General features: G+C 40.3%; 1 protein-coding gene across 1 annotated transcript; it reads left to right on the forward strand.

Moving 5' to 3' along the window:
- Window positions 1-868: 868 nt before the first annotated feature.
- hs3st3b1a (heparan sulfate (glucosamine) 3-O-sulfotransferase 3B1a) lies at window positions 869-18,851 on the forward strand. Its single transcript, XM_072693288.1, has 2 exons — window positions 869-1,329; window positions 16,657-18,851. Exons 1-2 carry the CDS (start codon window positions 869-871, stop codon window positions 17,273-17,275), a joined length of 1,080 nt encoding a protein of 359 aa, XP_072549389.1. The 3' UTR covers window positions 17,276-18,851.
- The last annotated feature ends 444 nt before the right edge of the window (window positions 18,852-19,295 follow it).

Consider the following 19,295-nt stretch of genomic DNA (forward strand, 5'->3'; position numbering starts at 1 on the left):
CACATTTTACCAGCTAGAAAAAACATGAAGTTGATTGTACTACATATTCAGTCAAGCATGTACTCTACAGCTGGACTTCATATTTTTAGCATCCTGAAAAGTGTGTTTGTAAGACTGCATGCATATTGAAATTAAAAGATGAAATTACAGGCTGAGTCAGGGTCTAATCTTAAGAAGTAAGATGAAGAAGTAGTGCTTTGTATATGCATGTCTCAGAACACTTGGGTTGCACAAGAGAAAGTGTGTGATATGCAGTGTTATATTTGACAATAGTTGTGTAATATAAATATAAATATGTAATATTTAAGTGGTTTAAGAGGTTTTTCTACTGGATTTTAGAGCATTGCTGTGAGGATTTGATTGCAGTCATCGACAAGAGTGGCAGTGAGGTCAGGATTTTGGATGATCACCACCCCACCTCATCCCCAACTCCCCAAATCATCCTCATACATGGTCTAGACAAGCTGTGTCAGCAGAGGGTGCAGCTTAAAGTAGCATGTAGTGTAAGTTGCCATATAATTAAAAGTAATTTACTTATTGAATTATTTACATTTAAACTGCAGTTCAGTATGTTTTAGGCTACTGTTGCACTGTATAGCGTATTAAAGCACCAGCCACCACAGCTACACAATTAGCCAATCGCAGCGCAGGGGGGCGGAGTTTGCGGCTTGGACTCCTGGCTCCCCTCATCTCTCTCACTTCCACCGTCTGTGGCTGAGGGTGTATAACGCCATGCGCTCAGCATCTCGTGCCAGTGCAGTGTCTCCTGTGTCGTGGCGCGCGGATCAGTTTTGGTGCGGGATCAGGGCAGCGTGTGACTTTGCCGCCATGCGCGCGCGGACCATGCAGCTGCAGCCCCAGCAGTCTTATGGAATATAGCCTGCTGTGCCACGCTTCGCACGCCGCCTCGCTGCCCCCGGTGAGAAACAAACTTTTGGTGTTGTGCATCATGCTGTCGCTGTGGGCGTACACGCTGTACTGCTGCATCGGCTACTGCTCCAGCGCGCCCAGCCTGCCCGGCCTGGTTGCGGACCCCGGAGAGCCCCCGAGCGCGCACACGCTCTCCACGGAGCTTCCGAACGGAGACAGTGGTGGTTTTGGCGGAGAGCCGGACGGCAGCAGTAGCAACAGGGTGGACGAGTGGGATGAGGGCAGGTTCCTCAACGGCTCGGAGACCAAGAAGTTGCCCCAGGCCATCATTATCGGAGTGAAGAAGGGCGGCACGCGCGCGCTTCTCGAATTCCTGCGCCTGCATCCGGACATTCGCGCCGTGGGCGCAGAACCGCACTTCTTCGACCGCAACTACGAGAAGGGGCTGGAGTGGTACAGGTGCGTGTGCGCTGGGCTGTGAGTGCGCTCCGATGGGGGCTGATTGAGTGAGAAAGCAGGGGTGTAATGGTGGGAACGGTTCCAGCTCCAATACGGGTTTACGGGTTTCCAGGTTATGAGCGACTTATTTCTTTATATATATTAGTTTATTAAATTATAGTACAGATTTGTATTTCAAAACACTGTAAAGTAGAATCTCCTCGTGCACAATTGTCAGGGCCCTTTCTGAACATTTGAGGCAATATCCTACTCTGGGAGTGAATGGCCACCTCAGTCAGGTCTCTGGTCTGCAAAAGTATGAAAAATAATGTTTAATAAATCAAAGCAGCCATGAAAAATCCTTAAATCTCCAAAATGACAGCTTTACATGAGAAAGAAAAATAACTCCTAACTTTCAATGAAAGTTAATGTATAAATAAATAAATATACTTATTCTAAGTCATTTTAGAGCGTTTCTATTGGTCCGCTCATTGTGAAATTTTGACTTCAAAATAATGTCAAAAAAGGGTTTTCTTTTAAGTGACACCAACAAAATATTAATTTGTATACAATAAAATAAATCGCAAGTGAATGTCTTTAAACTACTAATTTGGCTGTATTGTCTTGTAGTCTTGTGGGGTGTTCCTGTTATGCAGTGGTCAGTACCTACCAAAAGTGGTCTGAGGAAGTACAACCGGTGAACTGCAAACATGTCATGGGGGCCCAAAGCTGATTCTTGCCCCATGGGGTGCAAAGGCTACTTTGTCTTGTCCGATCCCACAGAACAGCTACTGTGGCACACAGCTTAATGCTGGCTGTGTCTTGTGGAGTCCATGCCTCAAAGCCTCGGAGCTGTTTTGGCAGAACGAGAGAGACTTATACAATAATAGGCAGGTGGTTTTAATGTTATGTTTGGTGTTTGACCATTTCATTTCGCTGTTATTAGAGAAGAAAAATGTGTTTTTATTACAGTTCACGTGGCGTAACCAGTAGCCGAAATTGTGTTGAATGATCAGCAAGATATGAATCTTGTCATGTACAGCATGTCTCTCTCTATTTTCACCTTCCCAAAATCGTATTGCTGAAATGTCAACACCAAAGTGTCAGTGTCAATAAGCAGTTTCTGAAACGTGGGTACTGGCTTGTTTTTTATGTTTTGTCATTTCCACCAAAGACCACATGAAGAGGCTGAGGGGTGTATCAGCGCTACTGTCTGACATTTCGATATGCTCTGTACTGTACTGCATTGCACCCTTATTTTGAATAGGCCCTGTTAGAACAGAACAAGCACCTTCAAAGATGTTTCTAAACTCTTAAGAGTGTGAGTAGACAGGACATATGGACCATTGTGCTGACCATTCAGTATCCAGACCAGATTACTGTGGATTATATAGTAGTCTCAGATCATTTTTGGGTAAAAGCCTGATTACAATAATAATTAATTAAATGTAAAATTATTATTAATATATAATTCATTTACTATGTACAATAACAGGTTTATTTAGGACTAAAAACTTTACACATTTTTTAGAAACCCATTTACTATCACTGTCCATTGATGCCATTCTGTAGACACAGAATCACACATTTTAAACCATGATGATGATAATGACAATGCTGGGTGGTTGGTGTTGTTACATTGCAGTTGTGTGAGGTGGAGCTAGAGGCTATTCCTGATTTTGGATGCTGTATCAATGATCATTTGCGTTTGACATTTGGCCTAAATTAGCTAGCATCATGCTTCTTCATTTGTGGTGGCATTAAGAGGCATGAAGAGGATGTCAAAGGTTGCCATTTTTCTTTTAGACATTTTATCCGCTGGTACTTATGAGTTAATTACATTTACTCCGGTCCTTATGTCCCCTAAGCTTGAGCCTGAGCGCAAATATGAACACTTTTTCATTTTAATCACTACATTTATCATCTTAGATCTAGTTTATGATCACACAGGATATTTATTTTTAACAAAACAACAGAAAATTGAATTTGACTGTAAATAAAAGTATGCAAATGATCTCTAATAAAAAAAATAGGTGTTCAGCCAAGGTGTAACTATACTGTGCATTATTTAAATTTTCCTTATCATGCTTAATGCAGTGGTTGGATGTGAAAAAGTGTCAAGAAAATGCTACTTGGGCAGCCTGAGGAAGAAATAATGAGTTTCCAGCCATACATGCTGCCTAGTATGTAGCAGTAGCACTTCTCAGAAAGAATCTTCCCATACAGAGAAACGTTAGGTGAACTAGACCTAAACTGAACCTGTGTGATCTTAAAGTAAACACAGCCTATACAAACATAGTGATCACATAGTAAAGCTCATGGTCAGTTTCCCTTGCACAACGCTATTGATTGCTGCCTGTAATTCTGACCTTTACCTTCCATTCTCGAGCACACATTTGCTAGAATGAGTGCAGAGCGCTTATGTAGAAGCAAGTACTTCTGAATGAGTTTGAGTTTAAAGATATGAGGTGGTCTGGTTCGAGAGTCTTAAAAGACTTGATGATATTGATATTGACCTTGGAATTTTCTCTCATCCAGACATCCAGCTCTCCAGCAAACTACTCATCTTACGACAAAGAGGAGGTGGTTTGAAGTGAACTGAAGGGAGCCATTAAGCAGCATAGCTTTTACAAAGGGCCCATATATTGGAAGACTGAATTTTCCTCTGCTTTAAAAAAAACATGCAGTCCGTTATACATACCTCAGTCATTTACATACCTCTGCCTATTCAGCCTACCACAGGTTAGCCCTGCCCGTTTGCATTGCAGTTTTCAGGAGTGTTTTAGCTCTGAGTGCTTTTTGAATAAGGCCTAATTCAGGGCAGCCAATCAGAACAGAGCTCATTTATTCTATATCTGTCCTAAAAGCACAGTAACAAAAACAGCCTGTTTAAATATGAGGGACAATGAATTATGACAAATTCTGGAAAAAGAGGCTTATGGGCTATGAGAAACAGTACTCTGTTCAGCATCTGAAAGCTGTAGGTATTTGTTCATGGTATGATGTTGTCAACAGCAAACATTAACTCTCTCATTACTTTAGAGTCAGGGCTGTCAACAACAGGAATTTAAGGAAAATCAGTTGGACTTATGTCAAACAAGGAACACGTTAAATTGGGTGGTTCTAAATGAATTGTGTACGTGTACGGAACTAAGTTTAAATAACCTCTGCATAATGTTTTATGACAGTTAAGTGGTGCAGAATTCGCCAATGCTGCTGTTGCATAAATTCGATAAGTAAAAAATGAGGTCTAACAGAGCTGAAATAGCAGAAAACAACCATAAAGACCACATGATAATCTGTGTTGTCATTCTGCAGCATGTTCATATAAATAATTCTGTATTTCTGTATAATATATATTCTTGTATAAGGTCATAAGGGTGCTAATACACATGCAAGCTAACACTACTGCCCACTAACTAAAACCCTTTACAAACTACCCTGCACAGACACAAACCTTTGTCAAATGAGGCTACTTTGTTAGTGGTAAAGTACACTGTAATGTCTATGCAGTATCATTTCAGTCCACAGGAATGTAGCATGACTTTAAATAAAAATATTAATAAAAACATTAATAATGTACACATAAAAAATACAGTACATAATGATGTAGAATTTCAGAGGTCTATAGGAATATGTGTCACACTTTAGTCACCTATCAAAGATAAATGTTAAGTGATCTGAATATGCTCAGGATTTTTTTTTGGCATGTTGGAAAATGGCTTGGGAAGTGGATAAGAGGGAGATGTTTTGGAAGGTCAGTTTATGAGGAATTATTATTAAAACAGTGCACATACTTAGTGTGTAGGATATGATGAGGGGACAACTAACTGCAATGCACTCAATCATTGCTCTGTGTACTTCATAATAGTCTGTTTCCAGAAATTCACAGCAAAAAGCACTTTATGCTCTTTCTCGTTTTCCCTGTCTCTTTGAGCAGCTAATCAAAGGGAGATGTGGACCATTGAGCAAAGAAAAGAACCTATATATAACTGTCTGGGTCATTTAAAAGAGGCACTGGCTATGAAAAAATAAGAACCTTTGTACTTTAAAAAAACGATAAAATGGATTTACTTCAAGAAGCTTCAAAATTACAGGTATTACTTTGTCACAGTGTTGAAGAATAAGATAAATAACAATTTTTAAGTATTTGAATTGGTGTAATGAAATGTAAGACTGAATACATCCATCAGTCTCTATTGAACTGAATCCTCTTTTGCCATCTTTGGTGGAAACCACTATCAGTGATCAGTCATCTTGATGCATCTATTCAGAGTAAAGTTGGCAGGGAGTGGGGAGGGGCTAATACTATGCCCACATCCACCCTCAAATGAGCTTTCTATTACATCTAGTTTAAGGGTGGTTCATTTTCTCCCCATGTTTTCATTGACCAATCAGAGCTAACCTAATCGGCATTACATGTAAACTGAACATTTTTAATACAGCATGTTTAGATTTTGGTTTACTTTATTTTGGTTGTGATTAATTGATGTATACATTTATTTCCAGTTAAATTCAGGATATAGACTGCTGATATGCTGGTTACATTGCTCTGAAGTCTAGTAGTGGTGTAAATATCCTGAGTGGTTTTACAGCTTTCTGTTGCCTCACATGCTTTTAGTAATACTGTGGCAGTCCAAGAAGACAAATAGCCTGAGTAACCTGTGACTGTGTCCCACTGGTGAGGGCTAAAGCCAGCCCGGTGGAAACCCTGAGAGCAGCAGCATGCAAGCTTGTCTAATGGCTGTCTTGTCCCCTGAGCCATCGCGGCTGGCTAATTAAAACATCTCTGCTTAGTCAGGGCCATGCACCGCTACTCGACCTCCATCAGCTACTTGCACAACATGCGGTCCCTAATTATTGCTCAAAGCATATCTAACTCACTGGTTTCATTGTTAATCTATGGCACCAGTAACACCGAAATGACCCTCTGAACAGGAGTAACCTTTCTCTTTTTGGACATCATGGGTAGTCAGTCAGCCACGACATGCTTGGTTCTTGAAGCTTTAGGTTTAAGAGTGGAGCGGCAAGACTAACGTAGCTAACAAGTTAGCTTATTACCTAGCAGCCATCTTAATTTTTTTGTCTCTTTTTATATATAACAGTTTGCTAAACTATGTCTGAAACTACAGAAGCAAGTCTATTGTTTGACATACTTCCACACAGTTTGACGCAGGAATATGATGATATAGGCTGGTTTATAAACTTTCATTAGTTGTTATGTCTTGGCTGACCGACTACATTTGGGGTAAAGGGTAAAATTGTAAACATCTCTGAACCATCAATTTAAGTCCTTTCTGTGAAGGAATGTTGGGTGCTAGCCCACTGGCTGCACTGTGTGTTACTTTCAGAAGGAGGGGTCATTTGGCAGAGCCAGAGAGTCAGATGGCCATCTTTATCGTGGGAGCCCCTTTGACTAATTGTGAGGCAGAAGCCTGGAGAGAGGAGCAGGCAGTCAGAAGGCCAGGACCCCTGTGGAGATATTCAGTCATGCCTACACTGTTGGCCCAACATGGTGGGGGAAGCCGTGTGGTCCCTAGTGGAGGTGCTGGGCACAGTAAGATTTTCAGCAGTAGTTATGACATTCATTCTTTTGTCTGAACTTTAAGCCACTGAACCCTAAGCGTAGTTATTCTGGAATGATTTTGAGGAATTGCATCTGTATCAGCAGCATGTTGCTGTTGTAAATGTTTTGATACGACTGATATTTCAAACTGATATTTGATGATGTGTTTCTTGCAGTCCATAGGAGCAGACGTTTTTAGGTGACGCTGGTCTATGGTGCAAAAATATTTCTAAAGTAAATCTTTTTTTCTTTTTTTTACTGCATTTTAACCCTACAGAAACCCACTTACTTTTTGGATCATTAAAGTGCTTTAAAATGACCTAAAACCTGAACCTTTTAAACCAAAGTTCCATTAAAAGCTTAGAAAAGTTAAGAAAAATATCAAATTCCATTATTTTTTCCCCTTCTTCTGTGAGGTGAGCATTTTTTTGTGCTGTAATGATTCTAAACCGAAATCAAAACCAGCATTTTGTAAGGCCATGGTTCATCTCACAACGCATTTCTATTTATTTTATTTATTTTTGTTTTGAGGGGCTTCTTTTCCTCTTTTACAATTTAAAATCTCAATAAATCGTGGGTCTCAAACTGGGCTTTGCAGGACCTTGAGTTAAATCATGCACATTAAATGAGTGGGTAGAGAAAATCTGAAAATCTTGTCATTGTTCGGTATAAACGATTCTGTCTTTTCACTTAATAAAATCATTTCCTTGCAGAATCTTTGGTGCATCCCTACTTGAAACTCTTTTTTACAAACCAGTTCAGCAAATTGCTGAACCATGATCTAAACCTAACTGTGAAACAGGTGTGCCATCACTGCCTTATTTTACATGGGTATCAGCAGATACGTAAATAGACAATATTGACACATCAATGCATCCTAGGAATACTAATAGCCATATTTGTACTGGGAAAATAATTATTTCAGGCCAGTGAGAAGACGATGGAGCCAATAAAAACCAATGCCAGGGGTGTCAGACTTTTATGTTTTGTGTAAGCAGATGATGAAGGTTTTCTTTTCTGCTTCATAATTATCCAAAATTATTTTCTGCCTTGAAATTGATAAAGTATTTCCTATAGATGAAGCTGACAATATCCTATAGATGAGGATGAATAGAGACTTAATCCGTTTTACTCAGTGTTTGCTATGAATCAGGAACTGCTATGAAACCAGAAGGTATATAATAATGAGTGAGGAATTAAAGTGTTTTTCCACATATGGCCCATTAGGGCCATTAATCTCTTCATTAAGAGAGGCAGCACCACGCTGAATGAATGTTTTGGTTCTTCCTATTGCTGTGTGTGTTAATGTGCAGCATTTCAGTGATGCGATCCTCCATTAGCGCTGTAAGTACCCAAGAATATGTTAGAAGCAAGAGCCATAACATAAAACATAAAAGTTTTCTATTGAGTAGTAATATTCTTTATTTCATTACCACATTCCCTGGCACTGAGTGAGCGAGACTGCCACCAGCAATGTGTGTGTGATTGTGATTGTGTGTGTGTGTGTGTGTGAGAGAGAGAAAGAGAGAGAGAGAGGGCGGCAGATGCCTGGAGTAAATTGAGAACGACTCTATTGAGGCAGGCCGGGCTGTGAAAGGGAGGGGGCGGAGCCCCTGAGGTGTGCATTAACCCCGATGAGAGAGAGCGCGCAATTAGAGCTGAATTGTGTTGTTTCTTCCTTCACTTTGTATGCAAATGCGCTCAGGAGGGCGAAAGTGCTTTTTGACGAACACAGCATGAGCTCTCTTTAAAAAAAAACACCCTGAAAAGATTTGGCCCAGGAAGAGATTCTAGACACTTGTAGCTTGCAGACTTTTCCGCATTCACACACACATTTAGAGGGAAACATTGGTCTTCCCCCGAGCAGAATTATAGAAGTTCAGATTGTTCTTATTGACTCTGTGTTTTGTGGACTCTGTAAAGTTCCATTTGGGATGGAAAACTTGGGAAGAAAAGGAAAAGGACTGGAAGGAAGGAAGTTGAGTTGTTCCTTTGTATTGTATGAACACAGCAGCCTGCTGAGCTTTACAGAGTAATAATCAGCATCTTTTAGGATTTTTGCTACTTGAAGAATTATTGGAATTTCACAAAGAAAATAGTAGCATTATGTTTCTTTCATAGTTATATGAATAATCATAGTTATATATAATTATAATGTATTGTCAGGGTGTGTCCTTTTTTGTTTATAGAATTGTGACAGTAGCTGTGGTCCAAAGCCCAGGCTTCATCTGAGATAGGGTGGGTCCTTGGTAGAACTGTCCAATGAAAACTATGGAGTAGCCTATTGGTCACACAAATTGAAGAGTCCAACCAGGCTGCATGGCTATGTCATGTAAAGATCCCGCCTCTTACAATTGTGGTCGGGGACTTGTGCATGTTCATTTCTTCATGGAAATTAATTATAATTATTATCAATTATAATTTCTGTAGTGCTGTTTTTTGTTTCTTCACTCTTTTCTCCGCTTTGTATGTGCGCAGATGGCCGGGAAGGATACATCAGTTTTACCCTCCAAATCGGGCCGAATGTAGACTGCATTTCTGGGATGTTTACAAAGTGTCTTTTACTTTGGAACAGCATTCTATAATGTAGTGTCCACGAAATGCAGCCTACCTCAGCTGCAGCCTAGGCTTTGGGATGAAATTGTTACAGCTTTGTCGCCCCTCTGGTACATCTGGAAACTATTTTAGATATGCTGAAGTAACTGTGAAACTACATTTTTGCCTAAAAGATGCTTACCTACTCAAAATCTAGGTGGCTAAGGGTCAGTGACACTGGGAGTACCAAGGGTTTTATCATCATACAGTTTGATTTATCTGCAGGCAGAAATATTGTAATGCAACAAAGCTTTGTTTTTCTTTGAAGAGGTCTGGGTGAAGTGGAGTGAATTAGACTGAAAATAAGATTATAAGCTGTGCAAGAATGATAAGGTGACATGTTGTAGTCAGGAACAGAGCCCAAAGCAGATTCATATCTGAAACGCGTCACACCGAAACCGGTAGATCATTTGAAGTGGCTGCATACCACCACCTCTCGTGCCCTATTGTGTGGTTAGAGAAAGAGGGATGTTCTCACTGGATTCCTTCTCACCGCAACACATGCAAAAACATGCACACACACCCTTAACTTTCTTTACATGCAATACACTACCAGGTTGCATCCAATTGGCGACTATTGTAAGTTGCTTTATCTAGTGAACGCAATTAAAAAATATTTTTTTATTAGGGCCATAAGACTTTTGTCTGCAGCTTCTAACATTAAAGGTATAAGGACTCTCCAGGAACTTAACTTAGTATAGGATTAGTATACATTGCATATGCTGGTTAAGGCAAATCCTATAAAACAATGGATTTGAACCCTCTGGAGTCAGTGAATGTGCTGGCACGTCAATTTTATGTTTCTTTGTTTCTTTGTCTCATGTTACAAGTTACGAGACTATGAAGATGTGTCGAGATACTCGTCTCTGCCTCTGTCCCTGTCTTCCTGGTAGATATGTGTATCCATCATCTGCCTCTCATTTGCAATTGGTGGATTTGTGTGTCCGTCTATGGTTTTGTGTGAAACTGACGAATGGACAGTGTTTTTTTTGTTGTTTTTTTCTGTCTTTTACTAATTACTAATTATGCAAAGTTGCTTTGTGACAGCAACAGTTGTAAAAAGCGCTATTCAAATAAATTTGACTTGACTTGACACTCCAACTCATCTTCTGCCTCTCGCCATGTCTAACTGGTGGATTTGTGTGTCTGTGTGAAAAGGACACTCATCTTCTTCCTCTTGCCATTTATATGCTATTTCATTCATACATTCGACTGCTGTTGGGAACCTGAGCCTCTGGTAAACCCATTTCAAGCACTAAAACAATTCGTCCACATGAGAAAAGGTCTGATTCACAACAAATGTGAAGATTTTCTAAATTCAGTTCGTTTTCAGGTTTAGGGTCAGATTATCTCTTTGCACAGTGCTCTAGATGAGGTCACATGAGGTCTCTTCATAGAGAGAGATGAGATTGTTCTGGACATGTTGATATAAATATGTGGGTATTCTCTTATATTCAAGTGCCTTTAAAGGCAAATTTAAGAATACAGACACGGGTTAAGGCTAATCCTATAAAACGAGGAATTTTAATAGAGAGTACCTAACTAATGGAGACGTTTAGTCCAAGATTATCAATATAGTCTAAGATTAGCTTAGCTTCCCAGAAAAACATGACTCATTGACTGTGAAATTGACATTACTTTGGGTGTCACAGCGTATTACACTCTTTGACATTGAGGAAGACTTTATGTGCCCTAAAGCATTCTTTGAAAAAGATCGTTTCAGGTACAAGTGGCGATGTTCAGGGAGAAAAGAGCTTTATTAAGCTTGCACTCCACTTCTGTTGAATCCGCAGACTCACTCTGGAAAGACCTGTGTCCTGCTGTAAATTAGTGCTTTGTCACTTCTGACACCTGACACTTCTCATTAGAGAACCAGAGAGAGCTTTTCATAGCCAAACACTCAGCGACTCAAGACACCAGCTCCAGCCTTTGAACGTGCTAGCTGATAGCAGGCAATGTAAACACGGGTTTTAGACACAGCTCTTCAAAAGCTTGTTCCGTAGGATCTACATCTGCAGACATACCTTAGGTTCCCCCCAGACATAACACAACAATTTTACACCTAAAGCTCTCTGCTTTGGCTCTTTTTGCTAGAGCGTGTTCTACATGGGAAAAAAAAAAGTTGGAGAGATGCTTCACTAGAGATCCTAGCTTTCACCTCCATACAACATCTCAACTTTGTCCTCTGTCTGCTGAACTTTTATCAGCAACTAACCAGCTAAATTACATATTTCAAATCATGCATGACATGTCTTTCACTAGTTTCCAATGTTATTGATTAATGGTCACAAATGTTCCAGGGCTTTGCCATTAGCCTAGCTTTGCTATCATAGTTGTAGTTGTAGTTCATACTTTTTTTTAATTAACATTTGTGACCTGTCTTGGAGACCTAGGTCTAATAGCCAAAGCTCACCAGTACCGGATGTAATGTAATTTTGAAATATTGACCAAATTCTGCTAGCATAACCAGCATATATTGTCGCTGTCCAATGAAAAACATGGATCTTCAAAATGGTGACTTTACAGGAGAAGGCAAAAGCTCTTAACTTGGAGAATGGAAATCAGTGTATGTGAAATAAGAGTTTATTCCAATGAATTTAAAGCTTTTCTATTGGTCTATTTATCCAGAATGATCTACATGGTGTACGGAACAGCTACAGGGTTCGAATACAGGAGAAAACTAAAATCGGACAAAAATGGTGACACATGGTTTTCGTTGGACAGCAGTGATAAATACATACTTGCAAACGTCCTCTTCTGAGTGGTCTTTTTCTTATCAATCTCTACTGTTTTTACCATTTCTTACCCTTTAGTGTTCCAAGTGCTTGTTGGTCTTGTGGGAGAGCTTTTAAGTCTTCCATGTTAACTGCAGTAAGTTAAAGGAGTGGGCTACTGCTTCCAGGCTACACCGCTGACTAAGGAGGGCAAGTTTGGAGAGGTTACTACTGTCCTGTTTCGCCTTTAGTTTAAGGCTTTTGCGTTTACATTTCACATCTGAATAATTCATGAATCTAGGTTTGTTTTGCTCGGGGACTAAGTGGAGAGTTTGATTGGTAGTAAGTCCCATGAGTCATGCCAGAAAGAGCCCACTGCGGTCTGGTTGTGTATCCAAGAGATGGGAGCATAATTACGGAGACACTGATACGCTGCTTTCTCTCCCACACGCTCCTCTCTCATTAGCGTTGTGCCTTTTTTTCTGTGATAATAATAATAATGCTCTAGAGGGAGAGATGGTTTGTAAGATTGAGTAAGAACATGCGCCACTGTTTTTAAAGGAATATTCAAGCATCTGTCTGGCTTGAAGAACTTGAAGAACCAAAAGTCATCATGTTCAGGAAACGTTCTACTAACAAAAAATGGTTAGCTGCCCATTTGATTCAATTATAAATGTGTTTTGAGTCAGTAGTTTTTTGCTGTTTTACTTTTACGTAATGTCTGGGGTGATCATACACGTTATCAATGTCGCAGAAAAAAAAACTGTATCTCCATTTATGCCTCCTTTTTGACACTTTTTGATGTAATAATCTGAGCTGATGTTTACGTTGTGTGTAGAATTTCATGACGGAGCAATAGAAAAACTCAAAAATCAGGCGACTTCCATTGAAAGTTTAAGGTATTTTCCATTTTGCATGATGACATGCGTCAGAAAATGACCATTTACCATGCTAGCTTTGCGTTTACCGGCCCTCCCTGTACTCCTGACGGCACAATGGAGTCTCGCCTCTCCTTTCTGTTCCTTCTCAACCACCCCCCCTTACACTCCTCCCACTAAATGCTCAGATATAATCTCTTAAAGTTTGTTTTGCAGTAGAGATTACTAACGGTTCTGCCAGCTAATGCCTATAAACATGTCATTTGTAACCACACTGGCTGTTTTGGGGCTTTTGTCTCTCCCACCCTCTGAACCCCAGGGCTAATTTTATTTGGAGCAATCTGTCACAGTCAGAACTCAAAGGCAAAATGTAAACAGCGCATTTGGATAAACCACTGGGTGATTGGAGAGTGACTTAGCTTAGCTTAGCTGACATCTTGTTTAAACAGTGTTCGGTGCAGTATATAAATCAGTTGGCATTACTTAAAAACAGCTGCTATTTATGTGCTATTCAAAGGTGTGTCTCTAATGCTCTGTGTATTCTGCTGTTGGTTAGAGCAGCTGAAAGTGTGTGTTGAGGTGTGTGTGCGTGTGTGTGTATGTGCTTGAGAGTCTGCCAGTGCTCTCTGCCTCCACATTAGCCTCATATATCTATCTCTCTAAAGCTGGAAAGCATCTAGCTGCGCCTAAATCCCACTTGGCCTACTTCAGGCGTCCCCCCAGTGCAGGCTGAAGTGAAAAGGCTAATTTGCCAATTAAAGAAACCAGTCTGACCCTGTTGACTGAGGTAGCAGGAGAATAAGTGCTACGTAGATCAGATATGTGGAAGATTCCCGCTTGAGAAATTCTGCACACTGTATTTTTACCTTTCTTGAAGGTCCATATGACTTTGGTGTCTTGTTGGCAACCAAAAATTATTGATGCACTGATGTGATATACTGGATTGGTTATACTGGTTATTATTAAACTAAGAAACAATAATGAACTCAATAATTAAATACAAAATAAACATTGCACTTTTGTAATGTTTGAATCATACCCCAGTTCCCCAATTCTAAAAAGAATGTTGGTGGTTGGTGTGCATCTCCGTGTATATACAGTAGTGTGCAATAGTACCATGAAGACCAGCCTTCATTTATTGAATTTCCAGTCAAAAACAGCCTTCAAAGGCCAAGTTCTTTTGCTGAGATGTTTCTGAGGAGACTTGATATAAGATAATCTGCTTTCATAAGGAAGAGAGAAAAAAAAACATTTTCTGGGTTCCCAACAGCCATGCAAGATCTAGGAGACCACCAGCACTGCCTCTATCAGATGAATATCACTTAAAGCCTTCATCTTTGAGAGAAGAAGAAATCGAGCTCCACTCTTCATTCAGATCTGAAATCCACAGGTGTTATTGTCTATCCTTCCATTCTGAGAAAACATCTCAATACTGTGGAGTTGATCAAGAATCCAGAGAGCCCCAGAAACTCTGATCCAGGAGTTCAGATCTCAACATCTTTTAATGTATTTAAGATGGCTTGGATCATGAGAAGCAGGAAACTTTGGACGTGTGGAAAAATCCTGCGGATTTCTTTAAAACACTCAAAGCAAGTCTCCTAAAAGAATGGAAGCTGCAGTTAAGCCAAAGTGTGGGGTGGGTAACCCATATTACAACAGATAATATACCATATTATATGCAGCTCACTGTCAAGTAGGCTGGTCCATTTTTATAGTATGTATATAATGTGTATATACATATTAAAATACCATAATGCATATGTTCTATAATACATGTTTTAATGACCAGTTTCATTGTGCAGTGTTTGCTTTGACCCTGCTGGATTCATACAGTGCTCAAACTGTGCTATCTACATAAATCTGTAAAATACATAAAAAAACATTGCTTAGTGAAGATGCAGTAGAAAAATTTTACAACTGACATTTAGTACATTTCACACAGTGTGGATAATATACAGTGACTAGGTACAGAAATATTAGTTTGTGACTTGTAGGAAAATTATTGAATGGATTAGCTGGTTGATGCAGTTCTCCACTGTACCTGAACACTGATTTCACGCCCCGCCTCTGCATCTTGAGTTCCACTGCTAAAATAGAGATAGAGACAAGCTGTAAAAAGTGAAACACTATAAATATCAGGATTTATCGCCATCTATCGAGTATTTAAGTTTAAGAGTTGGTATCGGTATTAGTACTCGGTATCAGCAGATCTGCTATCGGTAAGGAAACAATTGTATCAGTGCATCTCTAGTAATAACATCCCATTTATATTGGTCCATTCATCCAGCAGTTTTCATAGAATGTAAAGGAAAAGCTGGCATTTCCAAATGACATTTTGATTTGACATATGATATAATATATATGCTTTGCTACAGTGAAACACGAACACCTTAAACAGAACATTGGCATTGCATCGGTACATGGTTCAGTTAGAGCACTAGGAGTTCAGGTATTGGAATCTGTGCGGAGAGACAAACAATCAGAGAATTCCCCACACATTCATTGTGGAAGTCTGCAATAGGCCTTTTGAAAAGCTTTGGAACATGGAGTAACAACAGGTGCTGCAGTTGAAAATGTTATTTAGTAAGGCTCATTGAATCTCACTGATGAGATTTTAATGAAATGGAACTCCTAAGAAAACTTTTGTGCCCATTACACAGCGCGCTGCATTGTGGATATCTGCATGAGCTCACATTCCTTCCCTTGCGGAGAGATAGAAGTTATGTCATTGAGGAGGATTACAAGAGCGCAGTGAGAGGGATTAAAGGGAGTATAAGGGGATGTCTGTCTTTTCTTGAGTGGCTAAATATAACCCCACTGGTGAGGCATGTCATCACCACTTTGGGTTCGGTACGAGGCAGATGACTGCGTTCGTTATTCTGCGCTTCTGCTAAGAATCAGCTCACAGTTTAGTGTGAGTGCTTGCAGTGGGTGGCAGCTGGTTATGGATCTTAAAGACTGACCTTTCCAAAACATAGCCTGAGTGGCTGAGTGTCTGGACAGAGTTAATCCACTGGCTCACCCTGCTGTGACAGGAAGCGGCTTGGGAGGCCAACTGAAAGACGACTAAAAATTATTATATTATAATATATTATATTATTAGAAAAAAAAATGATTTATTTATTTATTAACTCAGTTACTCGTCATTTTGGATGAATGATTTTTGCACCTGGTTTGGACATTCATAAGGGTTTAGGTGTTGGAAGTGGATATTTCTTTGTTTTTGATGTCGTCATGGAAAGAAAAATGTGTTCTATTAGAATTTATGAATAATAATTAGTAACCATTGATTTAAAAATGCATATACAGTAAAAATGAGCATGTTTTTTCTCTGATCTGTGTTGTTGTCCAGGGGGGTATTGGCCAGGCACATGTTTGTATTTTGAATAAATTAAATAAACTACATTAAAATATTGAAGTAGTCACCCAGAGCTGGGGGTTGTCGGGGAGACCAGAGGCACCTCGGACGTCTTTGCGCTCACAGGGGTACATTGTCATTCTGTACAAGAGCATCTGCTAATTGAGTAAATGCAAATGCTGACTCCTGAAAAATATGTGCGTCACCCTTTGTTAACACTCTTGTCTTGTCTTGCAGAGATCTGATGCCTAAGTCTCTAGAGGGACAGATCACCATGGAGAAGACACCCAGCTACTTTGTAACTAAGGAGGTTCCAGGCCGCATCTACGCCATGTCGAAGGACACCAAGCTGATCGTGGTTGTTCGGGACCCAGTGACACGGGCCATCTCGGACTACACCCAGACACGGTCCAAAAAGCCAGACATCCCTTCCTTCGAGAGCCTGACCTTCAAGAACGCGACGGCTGGCTTGATCGATGCCACGTGGAGCGCACTGCAGATAGGCATGTACGCCCGGCACCTGGAGCGCTGGTTGAGGTTCTTTCCCATCAACCAGATCCTGTTTGTTAGCGGAGAGCGTTTGATAACTGACCCAGCAGGCGAAATGGCCCGCGTCCAGGACTTTCTGGGCCTGAGGAGGGTGGTGACAAACAAATATTTCCACTTTAACCCAGCCAAGGGCTTTCCCTGCCTGAAAAAACCTGAAAGCAACAGCAAGCCCCACTGCTTGGGCAAAACCAAAGGGCGCACCCACCCAAATATCCACCCGGACGTGGTCCAGCAACTGCGGGACTTCTACAAGCCATTCAACAAAAAGTTTTACCACATGACCGGACAGGATTTCGGCTGGGATTGACAAACCTCAGTGCAAAAACACTTTTTTAAAAAGAATTTATTTGTGTAAAAAAGTATAGAAGTCTATTTTATGATAATTTATTGCAGTTAATTCACTCTGATGCCTGTCCATTTGTTTGTACATACTGTAAGCCACAACTTTTTGCATTCCGGTTTGTATGTAGGTAGGTGAGCTTATTTAATGGGCTTGAGTATTTGTATTACCAAAAGGGAAAACATAGTAATGAACAACCAGGTGGAATTTAAATGAGGCGGAGAAATGTCCCAAAAAGGAGAACAAAAGCACAATTAAAGTAGTTACGGGTAAACACTGAGTCAGTCTTGCACAGGGAAAATGACATTACAGTTCTGTCCATTTAGCTCCCAAGCAATAGCAGCTCTTTCAGTATCTGTACCTTTCAAATGCCTAATTCTCACAGGAGTCATGCCTCACACACGTAATCTAATTTCTCCAGGAGACCATTATGCTGTAATCTTTTCTCATCATTGGATTAATCTCAGAGTTTGAAAGGGTCTTTTATGATGGGTCAATACAGAGTCCCAGCTGATCCGCTTGTTCAGGCAGATCAATATGCTAATTGCTGCGTAACATGTCAATTATGGTGAAAAAAATGGGCTGAAACTGGTGTGACCCCAGCTGTAAAATCGGTTTACATCGTTGTATTGATTGAAACCTGGAAGGTTTTCGCAATGATTTTACTTGTATTACAACAGTGCGGAATGGTTTTATTGGCTCTCAAACGTATTCCTTGCTCACGGCTTTATCACCATCTCTAAAAATGCATGAGGAAACATCGCCACCAGAAATATGGAAACTGTTAAAAGTTCAAACTAGTTGATAATGCTGCCAAAATGTTAAATGCTTTGACCAGAGAATTCAGATAACAAACCTCCCCGTGCCATAATTGCACATTCACGCTTGGGAGAGGAGGTCGTAATGCTGCGTCCTTGGTGCTTCAATGAGGAACGGGAACAGGAGGAGGAACACTCCTGAATTCTCTGGCAAAGCAGTTGCACAAACAAGCGAAGCCATCTGAATGACCTCAAGGATGGATCCTGCTAAATACCTAAATAAATAAATAACTAGATAGAACGAGCAGCCCATTAAGCCAAGCAAGACGGAAGAGACGCGCCGTTGTTTTGACTCAAGGTAATCCATGTGTGTAGCGTCAGTTCTCTTAGGTGAAGTCGTGTCAGTGTTCAGACTTCATGAAGAATCTAAAAGGCATGAAATCCTATAATATCCAAAAGGGATGTGTTCAGTCTGTGCTGGACAGGAGTTCTGTTTTCAGGCATTAAAAGGAAAAGTAATGTTTTCTGGACACGGTTATTTTACACACGTGTAGGGCTGAGTTTTATTCAACCCTTTAAGGATATTCAAATGTGGCTTTTGTTTCATTTTTGACACAGAATGCTCCTTACGGTTTGTCACAATAAGCTGAGACTGGGAATACACAATATGCTGTGCTATTCAGTTTTTATTCCAACAAATGTTGTCAGGGGAATGACACACTGAAAGCATTACGCTACAGTATTCCTCTAAAGTGAAAAAAAATAAATCTATTTTACCAAAAATATCTTCGTCTTTACAGTGTGTTTTCTCTTATGCCGTCAACTATCATCCAAATGTTAAACGGATTGCTGCCACGTGCCTTTATCTTATGAGTTCATTACATTAAGTTCATTATTCCGCAACGGAGAATTAGCTCCTCTGAGGGCAGGCCCTTGCCACAGAGCTCAGTATGTGTCTACAGCAGGGTCCTTCCATATGTTCTATTAAGTCAACCAGATAATGAGCAGTGGCACTACAGTGGAGCCGCAGAGTTACAGATAATCCTGCTGAATTGCCTTCTATATCTGGAGCTGATGGAACCAGTGTGGTTTCTCTGGAAGAGTTCTGCAAAAAAATAATACCCTACATGTCATACATCAGTGGAGGCATGTTTAGCACTTTAATAGCCTACAGTCCACCAGCAAACTTTGCCTGTAGTTACTGCATAACACACCTTAGTGTGTAATAA

The sequence above is a fragment of the Salminus brasiliensis genome, chromosome 12 (assembly GCF_030463535.1).
Source record: "Salminus brasiliensis chromosome 12, fSalBra1.hap2, whole genome shotgun sequence".
Taxonomy (NCBI): Eukaryota; Metazoa; Chordata; class Actinopteri; order Characiformes; family Bryconidae; genus Salminus; species Salminus brasiliensis.